Genomic DNA, 22973 nt, shown 5'->3' on the forward strand with positions numbered 1-22973 from the left:
ACCCGTTCCAGCCCTGGAGCTAAAGACGGCCTACCAGCAGATGGCCACGGATTAGGGCTAGACTCTTTGAAACACGAGCCGCCATCCTACCGCCCACTTTATTATCTCCCTGGGCTCTGAGATAGGAAAGTGCCGAACGGTACGGGCGTCAAGAAGAACAACTTAAGCGTAAGCGAATTGACGAAGCCCCGCCCAAGCCCCATCCTACGATAATGTAGCCGAGGAATGAATCGACCCATGCTCACTGACACGATACCAAGGATCCTTCTGACCGATTTAAAAGGCCACGCCCGCAAAATGGCCCTGTCCAAAGTCCAGGAGATCTTCATGCTTCTTGAAAAATTGCCTAATGCGGGTTTCTTCCACCCGCCTCCTTGGCGTGGTCTGCGCCTTTCTGAGCTTTAGCTTGCCTGCTCACGCGCAAGACGTTAGTACTCGAAAGCGGATAACTCGGATGACTCATTCATTAACTCCGGACAGAAGAAAAGTGAGATAAACGACACCTCGCCGCTAAACAGAACCGATGTCTCTCCCGGTACAGCCGTCAAGTCGGGCACTGAACTCCGTATTCTTTGCGTTGGTGATTCTATCACTGCAGGGAGGCGGAGCGGCGGGAGTGTGAACGGGGGACTTGGTAACGGATATCGACTTCAGCTCCGAAACGACCTGTCAGGTGAGATTTCTTGGAAGATTGACCAAAAGAAAATACCCAAGATGGTGGGCTGATTTGGCTTCTATAGAGGATGAAGTCGTTTTCGCCGGTACCGATGTTGCTGGCAATATGACTGACGGCTACTATGTGAGACCCCACGCAATCCATTCACATGGATCTGAATGGTACTGACATTTATGGTCATATAGGCTGCCTGGCCTGGAAAGACAATTAAATACATCAGCGATCATGTCGGCCCCTCCCTAGCGCAACGGCCCAATATCGTTCTCCTCCATGCAGGAACGAATGATATGGACGACAGGTCATTCCTCTCAACAGAAGGCAACGATCCCAAGGGTGCAGCCAAACGACTGGGGAGCCTGATAGACCAGATAATCGAGGCATGCCCGGACGCCGTAATACTCGTTGCGATGATTATCGGCACATGCGACCCGCACAAAGTATCGGCGACTCCGAAATACCAAGCGCTGATTCCTGGAATTGTTCAGGAACGGCGTTCAAATGGTAGCTATGTCCTCGCGGTGGACTTTACTACGTTTCCCAAGAGCCTACTTCAGGACTGTATTCATCCGTCGTTGAACGGTTATCTTGAGTTTGGTCACTATTGGTATGACTTTATTACTCAAATACCGAGCAGCTGGATCAAGGACCCGGTTGGAGCTGATCCTACTCGGGAGGAATCTGCTGTGGTCAGCAACAGCAGTGATAGCGACAGCGACAACAGCAGCGACAGCAAAAACGACAGTGACAGCAACAGCGGTGACAGTAATGAAAGCGGAAGCGATCTGCCTCTGGTACAAGCCGTAACCTCGTCACCATTATTCCTGCTCTTGTTACTAGTACCCGTCATCATTAGTCTTTTGTTATAAGACACTCGACTGCTAAAACTATGGGGAAATAGAATTAGAACCAACTTAGACGATAGATTTCAACATTGAAGCACTGCGACGCATATTTGGATATTGATCATGACATAGGCATTGCGCATATTCGTTCATAGGTAAGCTTGTGGTTGGAGTGCTATCTACCCAGTCGATGGCTCCAGTGAGAGATTCGGGATTTTGGCGAGAGGTTGGGTTATTTGGGTCAGATGGCTCTTTGACGTAGTCGAATGGGTTGATGACTGCCAGGCAAGTGACAATGGATAGAACGTCCCACGATGAAACCTCGCCGAAACTTCAGGTCAACTAGAATTGGGTTGTCCAGTATTTCCAGTCTCATGTAGGGAATAGAGCTAATAGAGGTTCAGATTTTTGAAGATACGTACAGGCGCAAGTTAGCACAAGAATTACCAGGAGTAATAGGGAGTTGAAGGAAATTGTCTCATTTTCAGAACAGCTTTCAATACGATCCCTCACGGTCATGGTGGACTTCACTTCCCTCACCCATATGTCATTTAACCTGAACGAAATTGCAAACTGCGACGGGATGTGCGGAACGGTGAGTGAATAGGATGTACGATCATAATTTCACATAATCAAGATTCGTTGCCCGGAATGTCCTTGTCATCCGATGCAGGGACGCGTGTTCATGCTCAATTCTACCCCGCAAACCCCAGGTTTGGTGTGTCCTCTACTATTCGTCAATGTAACCCAAGGACCAGGAGAGGAGGTCAGTGAGATGGCTATATCGCATTTGGATTAGCACAATATAGAGTGCCGAAGACTAAATGGCTGATTGGAGGAATAAGTCCAAAGTTTAGGCAATATAGATAATACGGTGGTTCCTCTACCGGACGAACCATTGAATACCCAACCCTGGGTCATGATGCAACTTTAACTTCGGAAGGTGGACAGAAACACAATAGATTTGTCCGATAATGATAATTAGGCAATTAGTGCCCGATGTTAGGGTCCGATGTGGACCCGAATGGTAATTGTAGTCAAATCGGGATACACCTTGTGATGACGAAGGGAGAACAAGAATACCCCAGATTCACCCCACTCATTTCAGTCAATAGTTTCGGTACGTGGCCCAAAATTCCCATTAGAAACATTCCTATCCGAGTTACGCGAGAAGTGCTAGAGGGAATAGTACATACGGCACTATAAGCTCGCATACACCATGGTTGACGCACCTGCGGGCTTTCATTGCCAGACAGCAGATTAGCTATTGCCGGATCGACGATATCATACCATGGAACACAGATATAATGGTCAATATACCTAACTTTTCAGACAGTAAGGTTCATCCAACAAATTGCTATCCAGAGGTCATTTAGGACCCCGCACAAATCCTTAACATCGAGGCTGAGAACATCTTTCGGTATTGGAAACAGACAGCAAACATCATCTGAACATCTTTCCCACATCCCGACACTTTCTCTCTAACATCCAGTGTGATATCTAATCTATGATCCCATGGATAGTGATGCAATTCCATGCCCGGCTGAAGCTCTCGGCTCCACATGCCGAAATCTTTCCCATAATCCAGCATTATGCCTTGCCCTGCTCTCTTAGATGAGATGGGATTCACCATCCGGGACAAGTTCTCGGCTCCACATTCATGCTACCCTTCAAAAAGTCCATAATTAGTCTGAGGATGGTCTACACTTACTATAGCTCTCAGTTATAAAAGATCCTGTAACCTTCCATCTTGATGCTAAACCACTCCACTCATCCTCTTTACTAAACATTCATCTTACCAACATCCTTACAACGCAACCATGGGATTTCAGCATATTTTCTTCAACTTCCTCATCGTGGGTGCAGTATGCTTCATACTACGTCCTGTCGGTGCGGTCTATGTTTCATCTGCAGCTGTCACAGTCTCCGGGACAACGACTACTATCACTTCGACTACCATCACGGCCACTGCAACAGACGAAAGTGTCCTGCTGGTAGAGGAGTCAGGAGTTGCCTATGCATCAAGCGTGACCTTTGTTAAATCCGGCAACACGTCGAGCACGGAAGATACCTCCCAGTCAGCCCTAAACGCAGCCATTGCTATTCAGGAGGGAGGTTCCGTCTACCTGACTGATTGCTACATTGAAACCGAAGACCTTGGGTCAAATGCTCTCCACACATACGAAGATGGAACCTACGCCTATCTATACAACCTGGACTTCTACTGTGTGGGCGAATTTGCTCATGGAATCTACACTGCCGGTGGCTATATTTATGCCGAAGACCTCACCGGCAGCACCTACGGTACCTCGAGCAGTGCGATAGCCACCGATACCGGCGGTGGCACAATTATCGTCAATAATGCACAAGTGTATACATATGGTTCGAAATCTGCCCTTGTCTATTCCACGGGAAACATCACTGTGGAAAATCTCACGGGAACCACGGCCAAATCCCCGGCTTGTGTTATCGACGGCTCCAACTCGTGGACTCTCAACAATCCCGAAATATCGGCCGCCCCCAATGAGCATGGAGTCTTTCAGTTTATGAGCACTGTTCCTTCAAGCAGCAGCACTGCATATGCATATGTCAACGGCGGCTCCGTCTCTGAAACGAGGGGTACATATGGATTGGTCTTTGTTAGCAATATCGAAGCTTATGTGTACCTCACCGACGTTTCCATCTCTCTTGAGTCAGGAATTCTCGCGAATATCTCTACAGATGATTGGGGAACTTCCGGCAGCAATGGCGGCGACGCCACGATTGTCCTCTCTGAAGTCGATGTCAGCGGTGATGTTTACGTTGACGACATCAGCACACTGGAGTTGGATCTAGCTGATAGCAGTACACTTACCGGCATTGTCAATGGTGATGATTTAGCATCCAACGTGACCCTGGTCCTGGACTCAAGCTCCACTTGGGAGGTCACTGGCGACTCCTACGTCGCAACCCTTGAGGACGACGACACCAGCTTCTCCAACATCAACAGTAACGGCTACACTATATACTATGGTAGCCTCGGAAGTTCCTCTTCTAGTGGCGAGACAATCTCCCTCACGGGCGGTGGCTCTTTGACGCCCGCTTAGCTAACGCTACGCGGACATCTGTTGGAAGGCTGTTGCGCAGAGAACTATGCTTTTTCGGGAGATTCAGCATATTCTCCTATACAAACAGTGCACCTGAACCTAACGAGAGGGATGTTCTTGGTTACCTTACTTCCATGTAGGGGAAGCTCGATTCTGTTTGAGTCCTGGAGCAAATCTTCGATTCCTCATGGCTAGTTGGAACCTTTTAGCATGTAGCTGCTTGGAATCTGTATTTAATCTAGAGTTTCTTGCAGTCCTTAATAGAAGAAACATCCCTCCCATCACCATAGAGATCTTGAAACTAATTTATTCTGAGTCACGATCAAGCTTCAGATATTGCTATGAGATGGCAAAACATATTTGTATCAACCCGGATACTGTTTATTAATTAATAACACCCTTTTAATACTCTCTATATAATGACAATAAGCAGAAAATAAATCTCCCCAGTGGAATGCTCAGCCTCGTTCGCTCTTCTACTCAGATAGCCCACAAGAACAAAACCTTATGTACTAACACACCCTGTACTCCATGCTAGACCAATGTATAAAGGGAGATTGCTCGCCGGATTGCCTTGCCTCCAGACCTTTTCAGCATGGCGTTGATCTCGCTAGGGTGGTACCATGCGAACAAGACCATTGTCCCAAACATCAAGACGCTGTCGAAGATATACAAGAAGACTTCATGAGAAATAAGATACCCTGCGTTACCTTGCGCATACTCAATCAAGCGGAATAGTGAACGAATCATAATGAGCAGGCTCGCTCCGTAAAGGGTATGGAGGTACGACTGCCAGGGAATATTGCCGGTCAAGACCTTTGTTGTCGGAGCCAGCCACATTCGCCTGTGAAAGATGCCAGCTACAGCAGCGAAGAGGGAGAAGACAACAATCTGTACCACCAAACCACCAATGATGATATGTTCCCCAGTCTCCAAAGCCTCTACTGTGCCACTGGCCATGATGCCTCCACCTATACCGCTATTAGCACATCGTATAGAGCCAAACCAACTAGATCTTACCAGCTCCTTGCATAAAGAAGGACACGACGTCACCGCAGACAAAGAGCTTTGTCAGCCATTTTCTTTTGACGATCGAGTGTTGTTCACCGTCGGTTAGGAGGATGATTCGGCCGAGAATCATGTAAATGCTGGCAGCGTAAAGGGCAGGTGCCACTAGGAGTAGCAGAGTTTGGACGATATAAGGCTTGACAGTCCAGTCGGGACTTTGGCTGCTCGAGACCGCTCTCTAATCGAAGGGGTTAAAAATTAGGAGGAAACCAGGGAAAGGAGTATACTCACACCAATGTACCCAATAAATTGAACTGTCGGAGGATGACGATGTTAGTTGAAGATCCATAGAAGTACAGGTCAAGTTCATGCATCTTACAATAGCCCCCTATGAGGAAAGGGATAAAAAACCAAGTCTTGGTTCGAACCAACTGATACGTGTGTAAAGCTGAAATGGCCGAGAAGAGGATGATAAAGATGACGGCCGCCGTCATGGACGGGTCATAGCGGTAGAGTTTGAACAGATCATTGCCGGCGGCCATGGTTGCGAAGAAGATGACGAATGAAGGCGAGAAGTAGAGAGTGTATAGGTGGTTTGGAAGAATACCATTCAGCTGAGCGAGACAGAATGAATAAATACTCTCGACTCAAGGTCCTTGCCACAAAGTGGACCTTTTTCGAGGCCGGCCGGTACTGGGGTGCGGCTCCGCCACCCAAAACATGAAATCGGGCATAGCGGCTCGTTCTCGGATGAGATCTCGCATCTGCTCGTTTACGATATTCTTCCAGTGGCCGTGTGGACACACAAGATAGCAATGGTCTCGAGCCAAAGCACAAAGCATAAGCTTGATGCCTACGCAGTAGAAAATGGTAGAAATATGTACGTGAAGCTAACCAGCATAATAGATCGCCACATCTCTGGCAAATTCACAATCGCTATAAAACATTGATGTCCAGCTGCAGAGGTACCGTGACTTGAGACGCTAAGATTGTGTGTGAAGATATCGGAGATGGAAATCTGACGCTACTTTAGTTGAGATGATGCCCATTTACTGTGTGCGCTCCGTTCAATCCCACCCCGATTTTTTATCCAATCGCATCATCCTAGATTTTCTCGCATACTTCGGAAAGAATTGCAACACAAGTGTGGTATTCGACGTAAGGCTTAAACCACTAGACTGTTTATGGGGGTGTTCAAACCCATGCTAATGGCTCTGGAGGGGTAGATCAACAAGGGATATTCCCGATCAACTGGATGGATTTTAATCTATTCCAGCGTTCAAGTCGTGGCTTTACTGCTGGCAGTTTGCCAATCGCGGGAACACAGTTGGCAATCTGTAGATTTCTATGCGACATCCTCGTGACACACGGCATAATTCCGTCAGGCTCTACGGTCCAGGATAACATGTTGGAATGACTTGCACACGGTTTCCTCCATGCTTCCGGGTAAGCGATTGCCAACGTGCTACATGAGACACGTAAGGAAGACATGCCAGCCACGTTGGTCACTCATTTCTCAGCATGAAGGGTGGGAATCTGAGGCTCAGCCACCACCAAAGCGAGACTAGCGGACTCGCAACGTCTCGCATAGACCCGTCGATCTTCGGACATTTCGTATCGGTCCCACTGTTAGAGTCGCCTGTTGGAGCGGGGCCACATTCAGGGTCTGCTAGCTTACATCGCTCTCATCCCGGATCCTTCTTTCGTTCAACCAAACACGCCAGATGTTCGTTGCTTTATCACTCCTGAGCATCCGGATACAATGACAAGCACGCCGGATTCGTCGGCCTCAGGCCCTCCCGCTGTGAAACCGAGGCGCTCCCACACAAAGACGCGCACGGGATGCGCTGTGTGTAAGCGGAGGAAGATCAAAGTTAGTGACGCTCACTTGGCACCATCCCCCACTCTCCCGCCTTGGCCTTCCCTAGCATGTTTGGATTCTTGTGTGGTTGCTATTTTGCTACACTTTTCACTTCTCTGTGTGAGGGTACTTTCTATCGTAACCGTGGGGGTCCGGTGCATGAAATCGATGGTACCATCATGATGCGGCCGCGGCTTGCCACAGCACTTGGACATGTATCAACGGCCATCTTTCTACTCCCATATGCGACCGCTTTCATCTCTTCTACTCTGTCGTTGTACTGACTAGCAACATCAGTGCGGCGAGGAGAAACCCTACTGCAGAAACTGTCTCAAGCGAGGCGAGACTTGTCGGTTTACGGATCTGCCCCTGGTGTTTAACCCTCCAGCCGCCCCGCCTTCGCCGAATCCCAACATGGTCGATCTCGAGTTGCTACATCACTTCACTACTTCTACTTACGCAACACTCACCGACAATGCCTTGATTAGAGACTTGTGGCGAATCCGTATAGTCAAGCTCTGCTTCTCATGCGACTATGCCATGCTTGCACTCCTGTCCGTCTCCGCTCTCCACTTGGAACGATTTTGCCCAGAGCGGAGAGATTTCCTTCGCGATACAGCATTAATATACCATGAGAATGCGTCAAGGATAGCTACGGCGTTGATGGACAATCTCGATGAGAAGAATTGTGACGGCTTGTTTGCCTTTTCTGTTCTGACCGTTTATTTTGGTGAGTTCAATGCTTTATGATCGAGGGTTTTTACTGACAAGGCAGCATAGGATTTGCAGGTCCTCGTGGAACCGATTCTTGGTGCCCTCCACCATGGATGGTGTTGATTCGGGGGTGCAGAGGTTTTATCACGACTTTTCAAGCTCAAGTCTCCCAGGGCCTCTTTTCGCCGATGATGATGCATAGTAGGCAACGCCTTGCAGCCAGAGAGCAAACAGTTCATGTGGATTATTTGCAACATCTCCAACTCTTACTGGATCAGTCAGTTATGGATCCAGAGCGCCGATCAATCTACAACTCCGCAACTGAAGTATTAAACGAGAGCTTTGGTATGTTTTATGAGGATCCGTACCAGCAAGATTTGGTGGACATCTTCTACTGGATACTTATAGCTGAAGATGTCATCCCACTACTTGCAAACGAGGAACAAGAGGCACTTGTATTATTGGCCTACTTCTGTGTTCTTCTCCATCGGATTCCAAACCGATGGTGGATTGATGGTTGGGTGGAGTACTTGATGACTGGAATATATGGGGCATTGGATGAGGAACACCGAGGATGGATTATCTGGCCGATAGAAGAATTAGGTTGGGTTCCAAGCCTGTGATCTGGATATCTTCTGGGGGGATAGTGGTGTTAAAAGAGTATATGTTATCTGTCCATTGATAGCAAAGTTGCTCTACGCGGGGAGTGTTATCCACAATAGACTTTTTCTTTGCTCATGCGTCTCCTCTTATTCATATTTTCGTTTTTATTAATGAGTGATACAGCTTTGACTGTACTTATACGACTCCAGACTCTAAGACTGCAAAAACATCCTTCTCGGAGTCCAGTACAGCTAATGCATCGAATGGAAGTGTGACCATCGGGGTTGTGTGTCCAATATCGACATTAAACAAAATGGGAAACTTCTTTTCTGCCAGCCTCCCTTCGCACAGCAATCCTGTGATGACGTCGGCGTAGGTCTGCCTCGCCTCGTCGGAATCATACCCGAATGGCCTGCCAACAACTAAACCCGCCGCCTCCTCGAAGACGCCTTGGGCTATCAAGTCTGCGAAGCCAGCCTGAACTCGACTGAGTGGGTTCCCCGAGTCCCCATCATCCCCCATGGCAGTCTCGAGAAATACGATCCGGCCTCGCCACTGTGGAACAATTGCGCGGATCCCATTCAGGCGCGCGACGACGGTGAGACAGCCGCCGAAAAGTCGGCCCTCGGCCTTTCCAGGCCGAAGCCACTTCCAGGGATGAGTTTTAGCCAGCTCGGGCGCCAACAGAGAGGCTGGGTGTTTGAAGCATGCAGCAAGCTTCGGTGCGTAGGTCAAGGATTTTGGGATCGCCCCGACCGGCTCGCGCGATGCAATGGCACGGAAAAGATGCTTGACGCAGAACGCAAGCGGTGACTGCTCGTCACTCGCAGAATTTGCCTCGCCAAGTTCGGGGATTGCGCAAGGTCCATAAAAGGTGCGCAGACCGACCAGCGCATGTAAGAACCAGTGGAAGCCGGTGATGTCGGAGAAGCCCACGAATATCTTCGGGTCGGCGCGAATGATATCGTGCAGCTCCGTGTCGGCAATCAAGGCCGGCAACAACTCGGTGAAGGACGGACCGCCGATTGTGCATATGATGGCAGAGATGTCGGGATCTGAAAAGGCAGCCCGAATTTCTGACAGCCGGTTGCTTATTGACGACTGGATGCCTGTGTCCTTGTTGAAAAACGTGCGAACGTTGTAGCCTCGTTCTGATAGCACAGCAGTCGCCCGCGTCATTACATCAGGCAACTCATCGTTGAGCCGTGCCGATGGCGAGATGAAAGCTATCGTTGCACCAGGCTGTAGGACTTTGGGGAAAATCGGGGACGGCATTCTGTATTATGGTGTTTGGCTGGACTGGAAAAAGATGCTAAAGTACTCCGTATCTGCCCCATGATATTGGGGTAATTGGTGTTGGTCATCAAGTCCTATATAATACATGTCCACTCGTAAGCAGGAGAGGGGAAAGCCGGAGTGACTCATGGACGCCCTTTAAATGACACGAAATAATGGTGTGACCTGCCTTTTTTGGGTTGTTACCTTCAACGGCCCGCTTTGGTTAATTGTCAGCGATGACGTGGTGATGAAGCCAGATGGCGCACTTTATACGGAAGCGATGACATACGTCTTCTCCAATGTCAGCGTCTTGATATCCTTTGGCGCCGGTCGTCCATTGCAATGCTCGGTGTATAGACCCTAATTAAATCCCCAGCAAGGCTCCTTTTGTTGAAGTTGCTAACTGGGCTCTCCAAATGCGAGTCTCATTCAAGATAAACACTTCTCCATCAGCCCCGAAACAAAAATTAGCAGCACCACCCTCAACAAGGATCTTTCCAAGCAGGACTCCTCCAGGAGACCATACGTTGATGCCATCGCCACACCCACTGTAGACATTCCCATGAACATCACACTTAATTCCGTCGGGGATCCCAGTGTCAGCCATGGCAAAAAGCCTTCGGTTTGTGAGGAACGGTGAATTCGAGTACAGCGCCACATCGAATGCGTATCTACACTTGTCGTTAGTGAAGGCACGTAACGCGTCACGAATCTTAGAAATGACGAACATGCTTGATGCGCGACAATCATCTGTCGTCCCATCGCCATGAATCCAGTCTGTATCAGTCACGTAGACTGTCTTTTCATCCGGACTGAAGCAAATCCCGTTGGGACGGCCAAATCCGTCCGCCATAGCACGGATCGACCCGCTCTGAGGATCATATCGGTATACTTGGTTGGGCAACCTAGGTTTCGGTCGGATGCCCTGTTCGGAGCCGTAAATTGGGTCTGTAAACCAGATTGATCCGTCAGAGTGTACCACGACGTCATTGACCGAGTTGAACGGCCGGCCGTGGTATGAGGTGATCAGAGAATGGGAGCGATATGGGGGTTGGGATTCCATGAATGCGAGGCCACCCGGGTTATCCAGCGTTCCCTGAGCGCAAAACAAGATGCCGCCGTTGTAGTTCACGCCTCCATTCGCCATCGGCACATCGCTCGGATGAATCTCCTCGCACGAAGCAGAACCTCCCTCTTTCGGCAGCGTAACACGACTTATCTGAATCTTTCGCTCCCCGGTTTTTACATCTTCAAATTGGTTACTGGTGATAAACAGCGTCCTGTTTTCTTGGATAAAGACACTAGCTTCGTGTGCAAAAGGATAGTCGGTATTCTCAAGGAGCAGCTCCAACTGCGGGGATTCACCAAAGAGAGCGGTAGCCGACTCGTCGTGGCAGACAAACTCTCGTGGATACGCTGCCATGGTTTCGTTTGTCGCGGAGGAGTCTATCCCGCTTGTGAAGTAAGGTACAGTGTTAAGCTGTTGAATACGAAGTCGAGATCCCGGTGATTGAGCAAGGCGTGGAGCGATTTGGAGAGACGCTTTGGTAGCGGGGAAATCGGCATTGGCTGTTTCGTCTGTGTACGTCGGCAATCGGCAACTGAATCAATTGCCGATGCCATTTCACGTCACCGCCTTATGCTACTCAACACGCCATATCTGAAAACGAGCTTACCAGAATTAGCCAAAGGATCCGCTGGCCCTTGGTGTTATAGATTGAGATATTAAAATGACCAAGCGCACGGCCGAGCGCGGCGGAATCGCATCGCGGTAAGGAGCCTTACCCTAGACACAAGTTGTAGAGGACATTCGCTCACCCAATTGGACATTAAGAACAAAGAAGATGGGCTGAAGCGCCCTAGAAACCTGCGATTAATTCTTATTTATCATATAGGGGGATACAATAAAGGCTCCAAGACGATGGGAAATAAAAACATGCAGCCTAGATAATTATTGCCGAAAGCTCACAGCTCAAATATTATTTTCACTTCGAACCGAGTCAATTGACGGCACTGTCACGTAGCATGTCTCATAACGCGTCGCTAGGAAATGCATTGGTATTAGTACAGGGACTTAAAGTTCATTGAATTAGCTAATTCATGAACATCGGAAAGCGATATGGAAATGTGAGAATTTCCATAAGTTGAACCCGCGAGCATTGTCAAGTGAGCACAATATTTAAGGACTTTTCAATGCGATGTCAATGCGGCGAATCGGACCACACGATACAATTATTGGCCGTACAAATATATTTGCATTTCGTGCCACTTCATCATACAATCAATCCACTAGTTCATCTCAACTAGTAGAACGATGCGCAGCGTGCTAAGATAGCTATTTACACCCGCTGACTACCATGGATGTCCTCTACTGCCATCACAGCACCTGGCTTTTCATCCAGCATTTCAATAACACTCTCACCGGAGAAAAGGCGATCGACATCCTCAAGCTCGAGACCCTTGGTTTCGGGGAAGAAGAGGAAGATGATCGGGACCCAGGCGGTGTTGAGGACGGCGAAAATGATATATGTTTTCCAGCCAATGCGGTCAATTGCGATAGGCGTAATTTGAACAATCATCTAATCCAGAGGTTAGAGACACAAAGGTTGGAGTTGAAATGGGATGGGAATGTAGCTTACGTAGTTGAAGATCCAGTTTGCGGCAGTGGAAATGGATGAACCTCGCTGGCGCAAGCGCAATGGGAGAATCTCGGATCTAGAACTTATTAGTAACATATTTTTGCACACAATTGACATGAGACGTACGGATAAACCCAGACAGTAGCCTGGAATCCCACGGTGAAAGCTCCTTGGAACACGAAGAGCATGGCTGCGGCTCCGATACCTGCTGCGTGTGCGATTGCGGTATTGTTCTGGACTTGGTAGATCAATCCCGCTTGGATTGCCATGACTGCCGCCATCAGACTGATCATAGACAGGAGCTTGAGAAAAGTCAGCAAGGGTGTTTTGAGGTTGCCGGAGATGAGATGGGTTTACCAATGGTCTTCTGCCCACACGGTCGATCAAGAACCAGGGAATGAACGATGCGACGAAGAACCAAGTCTGCAAAAATCCGGACATGAGTGCGGACATTTTGGGGCTGAAGCCGACGCTGTGCTCGAACAAAGTGCTTGAGTAGTCTGCAAAGAATTAGCGTCGTCGTTTCGCGGTACCTAGCTGTAGGAAGAAGTCTGGGTCTTACAGATGATGGCGTTGATTCCTCCAAGCTGCTGGAAACTCTGAATAGCGCAGGCGATGAGCAGTCGCTTCTGGGATTTGATGCGGTCGTTCTTCAGGAGATCCTTCCAGGAACCAGCGCCAATGGAGGCCTCATACGCGACTGTCTGGATGATGGTGTTGTGAAGACGTTGCACCTCAATGTTATCGGTGGGAGCGGAATGAATTCTTGCCAGAATTTCGAGACACTCATCTGGGCGATCATGCGAGGCGAGCCATCTTGGGGTTTCCGGAATGAGGGTCAAGATGAACAGTATGGGGATGATGCAGATGCATTGAAGAATGACGGGGACTCTCCAGGCATAGCTACCGGTGTGGCTGGAGAAGGCATAGTCAATCCAGTAGACAAGGAAGATGCCAAAGTTCAGAGTGGATAGCTGAGCGCAAACATCTGTGTTCTAGTTAGCAGCTTATTCTTGTTGGATGGAAGAGCCAACGTACAAACTCCTCGGCTTGACTTGGGGCTGAACTCGGCCTGAAGAACAGGCACCGTGGAGTTGATGATACCCATGCCAACGCCGGATACAATTCGTCCGACGATGAGCTGAGGTCGGCCATAGGCAGAAGCTTGCAGGACAGCACCGATGATCATGATCCACGAGCCAATGGCAATAGTTCGACGACGACCCAGCTTCTCTCCGAACATGGCTGACGCAATGGAGCCAAAGAAACAACCAACTACATGAAACAATGTGTCAGTAATACTTCCGAAGTAGCTCGACGGAATGGATACACCAACCTTCGTAGATACCGACGATAAGTCCAATCATGTCGGATCCAGGGGCGTCAAAAGTCGAAATGAACGAAGGCGAGTTGACTGACAAAAACGAAGTTAGCCGCATATTCCACAGAACGGGAGATATGATGGATTGGAACTCACCCAGGCCTCCCATCAAACCATTGTCGAATCCAATCAACATAAACCCCAAAGACGTCAGTACACTGACGGTCAAAATAAGCGCACGCCCTTGCAGCTCAGGCCCAGCCATGTTGACGACGTGTGATTGAGGCTGTTAAAGTCGTGTCAAAGTTGTTCCCGCTCCCAGTGAGATAAGTTTAAACCTGATCAATGGTCAGGAGAAGGATAAACCCAGAGAGCATGGAACGACTTCTCAGGAGAACAACGGAAATATCCACATTTAAGAGCGTTCGTCTCGCGCCGACGCGTGACTACACTTGGAGAATTGTGGGGTCTCCACAGATCATGCGGGGTATTGATTCTGGGGGATGGAGTGATCTGGGGTTCTAGACTCGGAACTCGGCGATTGAAGACGTGGTTCAATTGCCGTTCAAACGCCGGAGCCAATTTAACATGTTTAGGATACGCCGTAAGTCCGACAGACAGGGCGTCGAAAGCCCGAGAATAGGCAATAACCGACGTAGACAGCCTCTCGTTGACACCGGCTAGTTCAGCGATTCAACTATTCAGCTATTTGAGTGCGCCGTCTTGACTCCAGGATGAGACAGGATACCATCATCCTGCCTCCATCCCTCAACAGCTACCATCTTCATATTACTGTATTTCAGAATGGCAATGAGTAAACAAAACCACGTCGTGGTGATATGTGGCCCGGCAGGAAGTGGAAAAAGCACTATTGCTAAATCACTAGCCTCAGACCTTGCCTATGTCTACATCGAAGGCGACAATGTAATAATTCCTTGAGAGCACGCACCTGAACATTGAAACTGATTGCATTTACTGGCCAGTATCATACTCAAGACGCCGTCCAGCGGATGAGCGACGGCCTTCCTCTCACAGAGGCTTACCGCTGGGACTGGCTGATTCGCCTTCGAGACACAGCCAGAAGCGCCTTAGATAACAACGCTGTAGGCGTGGTGCTCTCGTGCAGCGCGCTGAAACGAAAACATCGGGATGTCATACGCATTTTAGCGCTACGGAGTCCGGGAGTGTTTATGAGTTTCGTCTATTTGAAGGTTTCATCGGATGCTCTGTTGCTGAGGGTGAGGATTAGAAAAGGCCACTACATGAAGGAAGATATGGTTGACAGCCAGCTGGCCAGTCTTGAGGAGCCCGACATTGCAGAGGAGGATGTCATGACTGTGGATGCTAGCGACACAATCGTGTCTGTTTGCGGGACGGTCAAGAGCGAGGTGATGGAAAGGATTTGTTTATTGGAGTGATGTCAATATGTCCGCCATTGGCTAGGCATTCGAAAGTCAATGAAATTAATGTCATCTCGCACTAACGTGATCACGTTGAGCGAACAGGTGGAGCTGAAAGGGGCCGCAGCAAATACCGTCGCTGTGGGTTGCGGCAATTGAGGATCGGCGAATGAAGAAATACCCGGAAGCTGGAAAAAGAAGAGGGACTGGTCAAGCCCATAGAAACTAATCCATTTATAATGAAGCATGTTTCAAGCATTACTCTTCACCACTCGCGTTCACCGGATTTGGAGCGACCGTCATACCGCTTAATTCACCAATCACCTTTATTATGACTGCTCTACAGCTTCAGACCGCTGATAACCGGGTGCAAGGCCGCTTAGCCCTGGTGACTGGATCAAGGTTTGCAGCATCTTCTATTCTAGAAAATCAGTTGGTGTTTAACTATTCTTAGTGGCGGAATCGGATCAGCTTGCGCGAGGGCCTTGGCTGCCGACGGATGTGATGTTGCACTGCACTATTCTTCAAGTCAGGTATGTGTTTGGAGGGAAATTTGGAGAAGGATGTGGACTAACACTATTCAAGGAAAAAGCAGAATCCTTGGCGCGCGAACTTACAGACAAGCACCCTTCGCAGCTGTTTGTAACTGTATCCGCAGATCTGTCTGTTCGTGACTCGACGCGAACACTGGTCGACAGAGTCTTGGCACAGGAAAAAGTCGCTGAGAAGCATAACGCAATCTCAATCTTGGTTGCCAACGCCGGTTTGGGGCGTCGAATTCGCGACATCAAGGACATTGGGGAAGACGACTGGGATGAGATGATCGAGGTCAACACCCGTAGTCAATTTGTCGTGACGAAAGCTTGCCTGCCGGGAATGCGAAAGCAAGGATGGGGTCGCGTCATTTTGATTGGAAGCATCGCAAGCCGGGGCAGTGGTCTCAACGGCTGCCATTATGCTGCTTCAAAGGGTGCTCTTTGGTAAGTTGAACGTGTTCCGGTCACTTGAGCCTACAACTATGCTAACCTCAATGCAGCTCAATGGGTTTAAACCTGGCTACCATATTGGCGCCAGAGGGTGTCACTGTGAATATTGTAAGGAAACAAGCTGAAATGGCCTGTGTGATCTAATGCACCGTTGACACATGCTCACACTTTGTTAGGTGTTGCCCGCGATGATCGGGTCTACTGGAATGATCCCGGCTCCAAAACAGACGTGAGTATACGATCAATTCGCAAAAGAATTGTTGACTGACATATAATTTAGGACATGGAATGAAGACTGCAATCTGCAGAGCATGATGGCGACAGATCCGGGCCTGGCTATTGCTGGCAGCATCCCGGTGCACCGCTTAGGCCTGCCGAACGAAGTTTCCAGCGTCGTTTCAATGTTAGTCTCACTCCAGATCTGATGAAGTTCAATAAGCTAATGATGTCTGAATAGGTTCGCGAAGACAGGGTACTTGACTGGTCAAGAGCTTGTATTGGCTGGAGGATTGAAGTAGAACACATAGACAAGAATATGCTAGATTCTTTAATACCCGCTTCATTTGAGATATGGTGTAATTTTCAGCCATCTCCTGTGTCCCACGTGTCGCCAGTCGAGGTTGTCAAGGATTTGTGATTCGGCCAAGGACCTCCTTCTATTTACACGCACTCGGCATGAGACGACTGAACGCGTCGATGGAATAGCCATGACCAATCTCAACTACGACACGACGCCTGTCTGAGCAATTGAACACCCCCACGCGTCACCACGTGAACCATCGCAAAATGCCCTTGATCAGCTAGAATTGAAGGCATCTTGTGGTGGCATGATGAGTGGAACCTCGCAACATCCGCTCTCGGAACCGCGTGGCCTTAGTCGCGTAGATGGTGGAGCCGATGATGGAAGAATTAATTGGGCGTCATTGATCCTCGGTTCAAGCCATCTCAAACGCCGAGTCAATTGCCGGCGAAGCCATGTCGGCAACTAGTCTCAATTAAGCCATGCCGTCGGCGTCTGCTGAGAGTCGTGTGATGATTCGCATTCTTCTTGGTCGGCATCTGCTTCAATACCCGCGCTTCTTCTCCACACCAGCATCGCCGACGTGGAGGAACAGTCAATTGGACCGATGGAATCCTTGCCGGCGTTGATTGAGGGCCGTGGAATGGCCTCGGAGAAGGACAGGCGAGCACCGCGTGCATGTTTGTCTTGCCGTGGAAGGAAGACGAAATGTGACCTGTGAGTTGGATCGACGGAACCGCTGCAATTGTCGATCTTGACAGGCACTTACCCAATGTAGTGATTCCAATGGATTGCCCGGATGTCCTCCGTGTCGGAGATGCGTTGAAGAACGCCGGGAATGCATTCTGGCGAAATCAAGACGCGGTGGTCGCCGGGTCCGAGGGAGTAAGTCTTCAGGACAACGTGACAAACCCCAGCCACCGAATGATCACGGCCACGACGCCAGCTTCGTCCGGGAAGACGACGCTTCCAACGAGGATAACGATCATGCCGACTCGTTACCGCCCGGTAACCGGAGACCATCGGATGTATTAGAGCACTGGCAGTCTCCACCGCCGGCGGCAGGGTGGCCCGGGGATGCATCTGGCGCCATGCAAGAACGGCCTCCGCTGGGAGGAAGCTCAGATGGACTCGAGGGCCGCATTACGTCTGGAGATCTCCTGAACCCATCTGATGCGTTAGATCTACTTGCTCAGGTAGCTGATCTCGACACTCATGAACGCGGTGGCCCATCTAGATCCACAGGAGACAGCACGAATGCCCAGGGAATCCCAGTGGACACGATCGGCTCAGCAGCCCAATACCCACCTATATCAGAAGGCATCTTGCCCCTCTCACAGGTTGCTGTGCTCGTTCAGCAGTGAGTATAGTCAACATTCCACGGCGATTACCCCACTAACAATGATAGCTATCACGACCACTTCCACCCGTTCTACCCGATTGCATACAAGTCCATTTTTGACGGAGAAGATGTGTCGGAATGGATTGAGAAGGAAGAACATCTCCTGACAGCTATTCTGACCGTTGCTTCTAAAGATGACCCAACCTGGGCCCTCGTCCACGAGGCATGTTCCCGCCACATGGAGAGTCTCATGTCCAAATTAATATACACCGGCTCTACCACCGTCGGCGCCGTGGAAGCCATGCTCATTCTTGCCGAATGGGTTCCTCAGCATCCGCAAGAGAACGCCGTGATCGGCTGTGGCAAAGAAGATCAGGGTGCGTGGATGCTAGTCGGTGTCGCTATCAGACTTGGGTATCTCCAAAGGCTAGAACAGACTGGATTGCTCCAGGACAAGGACTATCAATCGCAAAACTTCAGCCGCAAACGAATTGCCTGGGCAGGTAAGACACACTTGTTTTTCTAACAGTGGCTATCTGACACTGGATCTTTTATAGCATGTTACATGAGCGATCGTCAAGTCTCCATCCGACTCGGCAAGGGGTTTTGGTCTCGTGGACCTGGCCCATCCACCAACCTGCGCGCCGCCGACTTTCCCTCTTTGAAAGCACAGAAGCTTGGGTCCGACGATCTCGCGCTGCTATTTCAAGCGCATCTGGAATTGACACAACTGTTCAGTAATGCTCATGATATCCTCTACTCCTCCACGAGCCATAGGGAACAGTTGTATGTTGGAGGGGAATACGTGAGATACATTGTACGTTGTTGACATGACATGATATTCGGTTGTAATCACAGCTGACTTCTCTAGGATGATTTCTCCTCCGTCCTTCGAAAATGGAAGCTCTCATGGGGTGGTTTAAGCTGTTTGTTACCCCAATAGTCAAGCCAAGACAAGTCCGCTTACATTACTCTACAGTCACACCTCATGTCAAGGCGTCCCTGGTACTTTCTTACGACTTTCTTCGATTATATATCAACGCCTTTGCATTTCAAGCGACAATAAACCGGGCCATGGCGAGGGCCCGATCAGCATCACCAAACACCGCGCCCATCATCGGACCACTATTCTCAGACTTGGCTGCCGCTCCTGACGCACGATTCATTTACGAGTCGATTGATGCCGCTAATTCACTACTTGGCACATTGAACAGCTTCATCGACCCTGTGATGGGTCTGAAGTACATGCCACTCAAGTATTATTTATACGTCATCTATGCAGCGGTTTTCCTGTTTAAGGTGTGTAATAAAGGCCCTCAATACCAACGAAACCACTAACACATTGGTGTCAAAACATAGGCCAGATTAGCTGGGGCAATTAATGCTTCCGATACAACTGGAATGCGCCGCGCCATCCATGAGACTATCACTCGGCTCCAGAAGACGTCTGATAATCCCCAAAGCGTAGGCCATCGCTACGCCCGATCTCTCCGCTTACTCTGGCGTAAGTTGATGGGGAGACCGATACACCCAGCGGATACAAGAAGAACATCAATTGGAGACCCATCTGCCATGGCCCTTGCGTCCGCACCTGTGCAACCGAGGATCGATTGTGGCGACTGGACTGCGGAGCTAGAGAGTCTGAATGGGTTCTCATGGAGGGACCTGGATTCTCTCGGGCAGTATATCGCTAACAATGGAACTTTGAGCACAATGGATGGTGCTCTAACAAGTCCAGAGATGAATTCAGATCAAGGAACCGGGGGAATAGATGACTTGACTGCCGGATTCTGGTATGATAACCTATGGTCTGGGAACAATATTATATTCTAAGTCCTAGGAAATGTATTCGGATGTTCCTTCATAAAAGACCGGCAGTATGATCAATTGTGAAGTTATCAGAAAACTGCATGGACACATCGTCCCAGTTATATTGTGCGAGCCAACCCTCGTCCCATTCGACCTGTTCAATCAATCCCAAGTTGACATCGCCCCCCGAAGTCCGCGCTGTTTCGTTGTCGTAATCAGTAATCGGAGTAGGGCCTCCATGCTCAGCTCCTTCGTTGACGTTAATCACAAGGATCTGATCGATGTATTGGTCAACTGCTCGCCGAGCTCTGTGAGAAAGCTGTTGACGACGTATCCTAATTGTGTCGTGAAATGTGCACAATATCTCACTATAAAGCCTTGACTGAGGGTTCGCTTCTCCGATTCTTTTCAGAACCTCGCAGACCCCAGCAAAGTTGTCCTGAAAATCAGGCCGAGAATCCCCAGTAAATAAAGAGAAGCCGAGGATTAAACCAGCACTAAATATCCACGCTCTGCAAGTAGTTAGCATGTGTCTCCTTATTCTCATCTCGGTGGGGTCCCTACTTAAAGAGACAGAGGTTTCCGATCGGTAGATCTGATAGATCGGCCACTACCGCAAGCTTCTGGCATAGATCACCAACGTACGCAGCTGAGCTCATACACACTTGAGCCAACCCTGCAATCTTTGGATCTGCAAGAGTTTTGGGATCTGACAAAGTATTCTGCTCGTCTGTTGGTTTTTGACGAAGCTTGTACATCAAGTGTTGAATAAGAAAGGGCCGTGTGACGAGAATGACTGCGAAGTAGTATAGGCTGGAGACATGTATCTTCTCCAGAAAGGTCTTTCGATCTGCTGAATCGAATGAGTATGTCTCGGTAGGCGAAAATTGTCGAAGAGACGGCGGTAGGCCTTGACTCCATAAGCGAAGTTTTTCTAGCAGGTCTTCTGCTGTCGATACATCAATGATGACGCCTCTGCTTAATATGCGGCATATATCATCCAATAGTGCTGCACCTTTTAAACATGCATTGAATGAAGGTTGGGTTGCATCAAGAGGTAAGGAATTTAAATCGTGACGAGTAGCTCTGGGCACAGTGCATGGTCTCCCTAGAATTGAACTTGTCAAGACATCTAGTATGCACAAGCTGTGCCAGATACGAAGCCTAGAATGCGTTAGCGACCTTAATCAGTCACACATAATCCAGCAGTATTGGGTTAAAAGGAATAACCGATGCATATGACGTACCTGGAGTGTGGCCATTCTTCTTTATGGGCCGACTTCCAACTCATCGGTTGATGTAAACCGAGTATAATTGCTGCTTTAGATGCAACACCGAGATAAATGAAGGCCGCATTCTGCTGACAATCGCCAAGAGTATAAAATGCAAGAAGGACAAATAATCGGACCATGCTTAGGCTCGGTGACACCAACATTCCGTCGAATGCCACGCGTCGGGCTCTTGTAAAGTAGGCTGCAGCACATTGTGTGTCTTCCTGACCGGAAGCACGAGCTTGAGCGCCAATTGCAACTGCCATCTCCAAAGCGGCAACATCTATTTTCCTCATCTCGGATGTGCAAGAACCTATGCCATCCTCCAAAAAGTACTCTAATTCAGCCGGCGAGAAGAGATGTAAGAGGGCACTAGTCTGCACGCTTATTAGTTGGGTCGATAAGACCGACTTGCATACATACCGCCTCAAAATATGACTCCAATAAAGCTCGTCTTTGTTCTAATGACAGACTCATATCATCGTGTTCCGCCTTGTCGGCGTTGTCTTCGAGCATGGCGTTCTGACGGCCGTCGGTGAATGCTGTAGAACCCACAAAGGGTCTCAACTTCTGGCGCAAAAAGTCTAAGAAGGGCAAAGAAGCTGTGTCTCCAATGTAGACTTCACACAGACGTAAGCATCTACTGCTCGTGTGTGGTTGGGCAGCGGAGACTATCATGACTTACTTTTCTCACCATTAGAGCCGGTGACAAACCGTTCTTTGGGTGACTCGGAGTCTCGACAAGGGGCATGATTTGTAGCAGCCTGTGTGGTCGATGCTATTGAAACCAAGGCCAATGCCTCAGGGGATTGTGTGGGCGAGATTGATGGAGGGGTGCCACTCGTTGTCGATGGCGTAGACGAAGGTAGTAGGGGAGGTATTGAATCCTGGCTTCCCACGCTGCCACTGCAGTGATTACGGGGCTTCCCAGGGCCGGGATAACTGCAGTCATCGGGTCGGTCTCGCCGGATACACGCAGCACATGGGAGCTTCGAATCGCAGCGAATCTTGGAAGCCTTGCAGGACTTGCAGGCCCTGGAAGAGCGCTGGCGATGCTCTGGTCGTACTTTTCGACGAGGCATGGTGCGCGGTCATGTGGGAAAGCAGTGGGCTATGGGGTAAGAAACGCCTCCGACCTGTGCTTGTAAAGATCTCAAGCGCTGGAAACTTGTTACGTCTTTCTTGAAGCGCAGAATTGCGGGGAACCATCATTAGCCTGTGGAGTGGTCACTGACAAATGCGAGGCGATGATAAGGTGGTACGGATAGAGATACGCAGGCGGCTTAAGCCTGAGTTAGGGTGCTACGAGCCAATGATCTGGAGCGGATATTGGCCATGGCGGAGAAACCTGGCGCTCCAAAGATGGTCCATGATAGCGGCACTGGCTTGGGCCGCTAATGTTGGTAGCTAAGTTGAGCTGCGCCCGGTTGTCTATTTCCGGATTCCACAGGTCTGCCCTGCAAAGAGACACGATACTATCCGATTGTCGGGTGTAGATAAAGCAGGCACTGAAGAAATGTTGGTGAATGGAAACACCTAGGTGCAAGACACTCTACTTTGAAGCATGCGTTTGGAGAAGTCCCAGGCATCGGTTATCACTCATCCTGTGATGTTACA

The 22973-nt window shown here is 49.3% G+C and overlaps 10 protein-coding genes across 10 annotated transcripts; 5 read left to right on the top strand and 5 right to left on the bottom strand.

Moving 5' to 3' along the window:
- Nucleotides 1-349: 349 nt before the first annotated feature.
- Nucleotides 350-1930, top strand: BGZ61DRAFT_497120 (SGNH hydrolase-type esterase domain-containing protein; the record flags this gene model as incomplete). The annotated part of the gene is made up of 6 exons (XM_046251106.1): nt 350-431; nt 484-487; nt 519-673; nt 741-799; nt 862-1362; nt 1865-1930. The coding sequence occupies 6 exons, from the start codon at nt 350-352 to the stop codon at nt 1928-1930; spliced, it is 867 nt and encodes a 288-aa protein (XP_046100187.1).
- A 1408-nt stretch (nt 1931-3338) lies between these two features.
- BGZ61DRAFT_497121 (uncharacterized protein) lies at nt 3339-4744 on the top strand (the record flags this gene model as incomplete). The annotated part of the gene is made up of 3 exons (XM_046251107.1): nt 3339-3408; nt 3442-4506; nt 4605-4744. 3 exons carry the CDS (start codon nt 3339-3341, stop codon nt 4742-4744), a joined length of 1275 nt encoding a protein of 424 aa, XP_046100188.1.
- Nucleotides 4745-5153: 409 nt separating this feature from the next.
- BGZ61DRAFT_306379 (RTA1 like protein-domain-containing protein) lies at nt 5154-6154 on the bottom strand (the record flags this gene model as incomplete). The annotated part of the gene is made up of 4 exons (XM_046238740.1): nt 5154-5575; nt 5625-5850; nt 5904-5926; nt 5992-6154. Coding segments are annotated over 4 exons (834 nt in total), but the record flags the coding sequence as incomplete, so codon positions are not given.
- A 1181-nt stretch (nt 6155-7335) lies between these two features.
- BGZ61DRAFT_458472 (uncharacterized protein) lies at nt 7336-8902 on the top strand. Its single transcript, XM_046246765.1, has 3 exons — nt 7336-7485; nt 7771-8203; nt 8254-8902. The coding sequence occupies exons 1-3, from the start codon at nt 7375-7377 to the stop codon at nt 8808-8810; spliced, it is 1101 nt and encodes a 366-aa protein (XP_046100190.1). The 5' UTR covers nt 7336-7374; the 3' UTR covers nt 8811-8902.
- A 32-nt stretch (nt 8903-8934) lies between these two features.
- BGZ61DRAFT_458473 (peptidase u61 ld-carboxypeptidase a) lies at nt 8935-10339 on the bottom strand. Its single transcript, XM_046246766.1, has one exon. It carries the CDS (start codon nt 10063-10065, stop codon nt 8986-8988), a length of 1080 nt encoding a protein of 359 aa, XP_046100191.1. The 5' UTR covers nt 10066-10339; the 3' UTR covers nt 8935-8985.
- BGZ61DRAFT_427437 (gluconolactonase precursor) lies at nt 10326-11597 on the bottom strand. The gene is made up of 2 exons (XM_046243701.1): nt 10797-11597; nt 10326-10739 (listed from the first exon to the last, which is right to left on the bottom strand). Exons 1-2 carry the CDS (start codon nt 11489-11491, stop codon nt 10433-10435), a joined length of 1002 nt encoding a protein of 333 aa, XP_046100192.1. The 5' UTR covers nt 11492-11597; the 3' UTR covers nt 10326-10432.
- Nucleotides 11598-12332: 735 nt separating this feature from the next.
- Nucleotides 12333-14293, bottom strand: BGZ61DRAFT_427441 (sugar transporter STL1; the record flags this gene model as incomplete). Its single annotated transcript, XM_046243702.1, has 8 exons — nt 12333-12647; nt 12708-12783; nt 12834-13009; nt 13065-13207; nt 13270-13695; nt 13746-13982; nt 14044-14121; nt 14185-14293. 8 exons carry the CDS (start codon nt 14291-14293, stop codon nt 12408-12410), a joined length of 1485 nt encoding a protein of 494 aa, XP_046100193.1. The 3' UTR covers nt 12333-12407.
- A 545-nt stretch (nt 14294-14838) lies between these two features.
- Nucleotides 14839-15446, top strand: BGZ61DRAFT_361271 (carbohydrate kinase; the record flags this gene model as incomplete). The annotated part of the gene is made up of 2 exons (XM_046241253.1): nt 14839-14952; nt 15012-15446. 2 exons carry the CDS (start codon nt 14839-14841, stop codon nt 15444-15446), a joined length of 549 nt encoding a protein of 182 aa, XP_046100194.1.
- A 313-nt stretch (nt 15447-15759) lies between these two features.
- On the top strand, nt 15760-20109 carry BGZ61DRAFT_555144 (fungal-specific transcription factor; the record flags this gene model as incomplete). The annotated part of the gene is made up of 12 exons (XM_046255610.1): nt 15760-15830; nt 15883-15961; nt 16014-16408; nt 16465-16522; nt 16591-16643; nt 16695-16817; nt 17713-18294; nt 18343-18779; nt 18834-19093; nt 19148-19202; nt 19334-19575; nt 19636-20109. The coding sequence occupies 12 exons, from the start codon at nt 15760-15762 to the stop codon at nt 20107-20109; spliced, it is 2829 nt and encodes a 942-aa protein (XP_046100195.1).
- A 28-nt stretch (nt 20110-20137) lies between these two features.
- BGZ61DRAFT_536504 (uncharacterized protein) lies at nt 20138-22438 on the bottom strand (the record flags this gene model as incomplete). Its single annotated transcript, XM_046254409.1, has 5 exons — nt 20138-20597; nt 20650-21034; nt 21451-21733; nt 21780-21976; nt 22042-22438. 5 exons carry the CDS (start codon nt 22436-22438, stop codon nt 20138-20140), a joined length of 1722 nt encoding a protein of 573 aa, XP_046100196.1.
- Nucleotides 22439-22973: the final 535 nt, after the last annotated feature.

The sequence above is a fragment of the Ilyonectria robusta genome (assembly GCF_021365365.1).
Source record: "Ilyonectria robusta strain PMI_751 chromosome Unknown BGZ61scaffold_20, whole genome shotgun sequence".
In the NCBI taxonomy this organism is placed as follows: domain Eukaryota; kingdom Fungi; phylum Ascomycota; class Sordariomycetes; order Hypocreales; family Nectriaceae; genus Ilyonectria; species Ilyonectria robusta.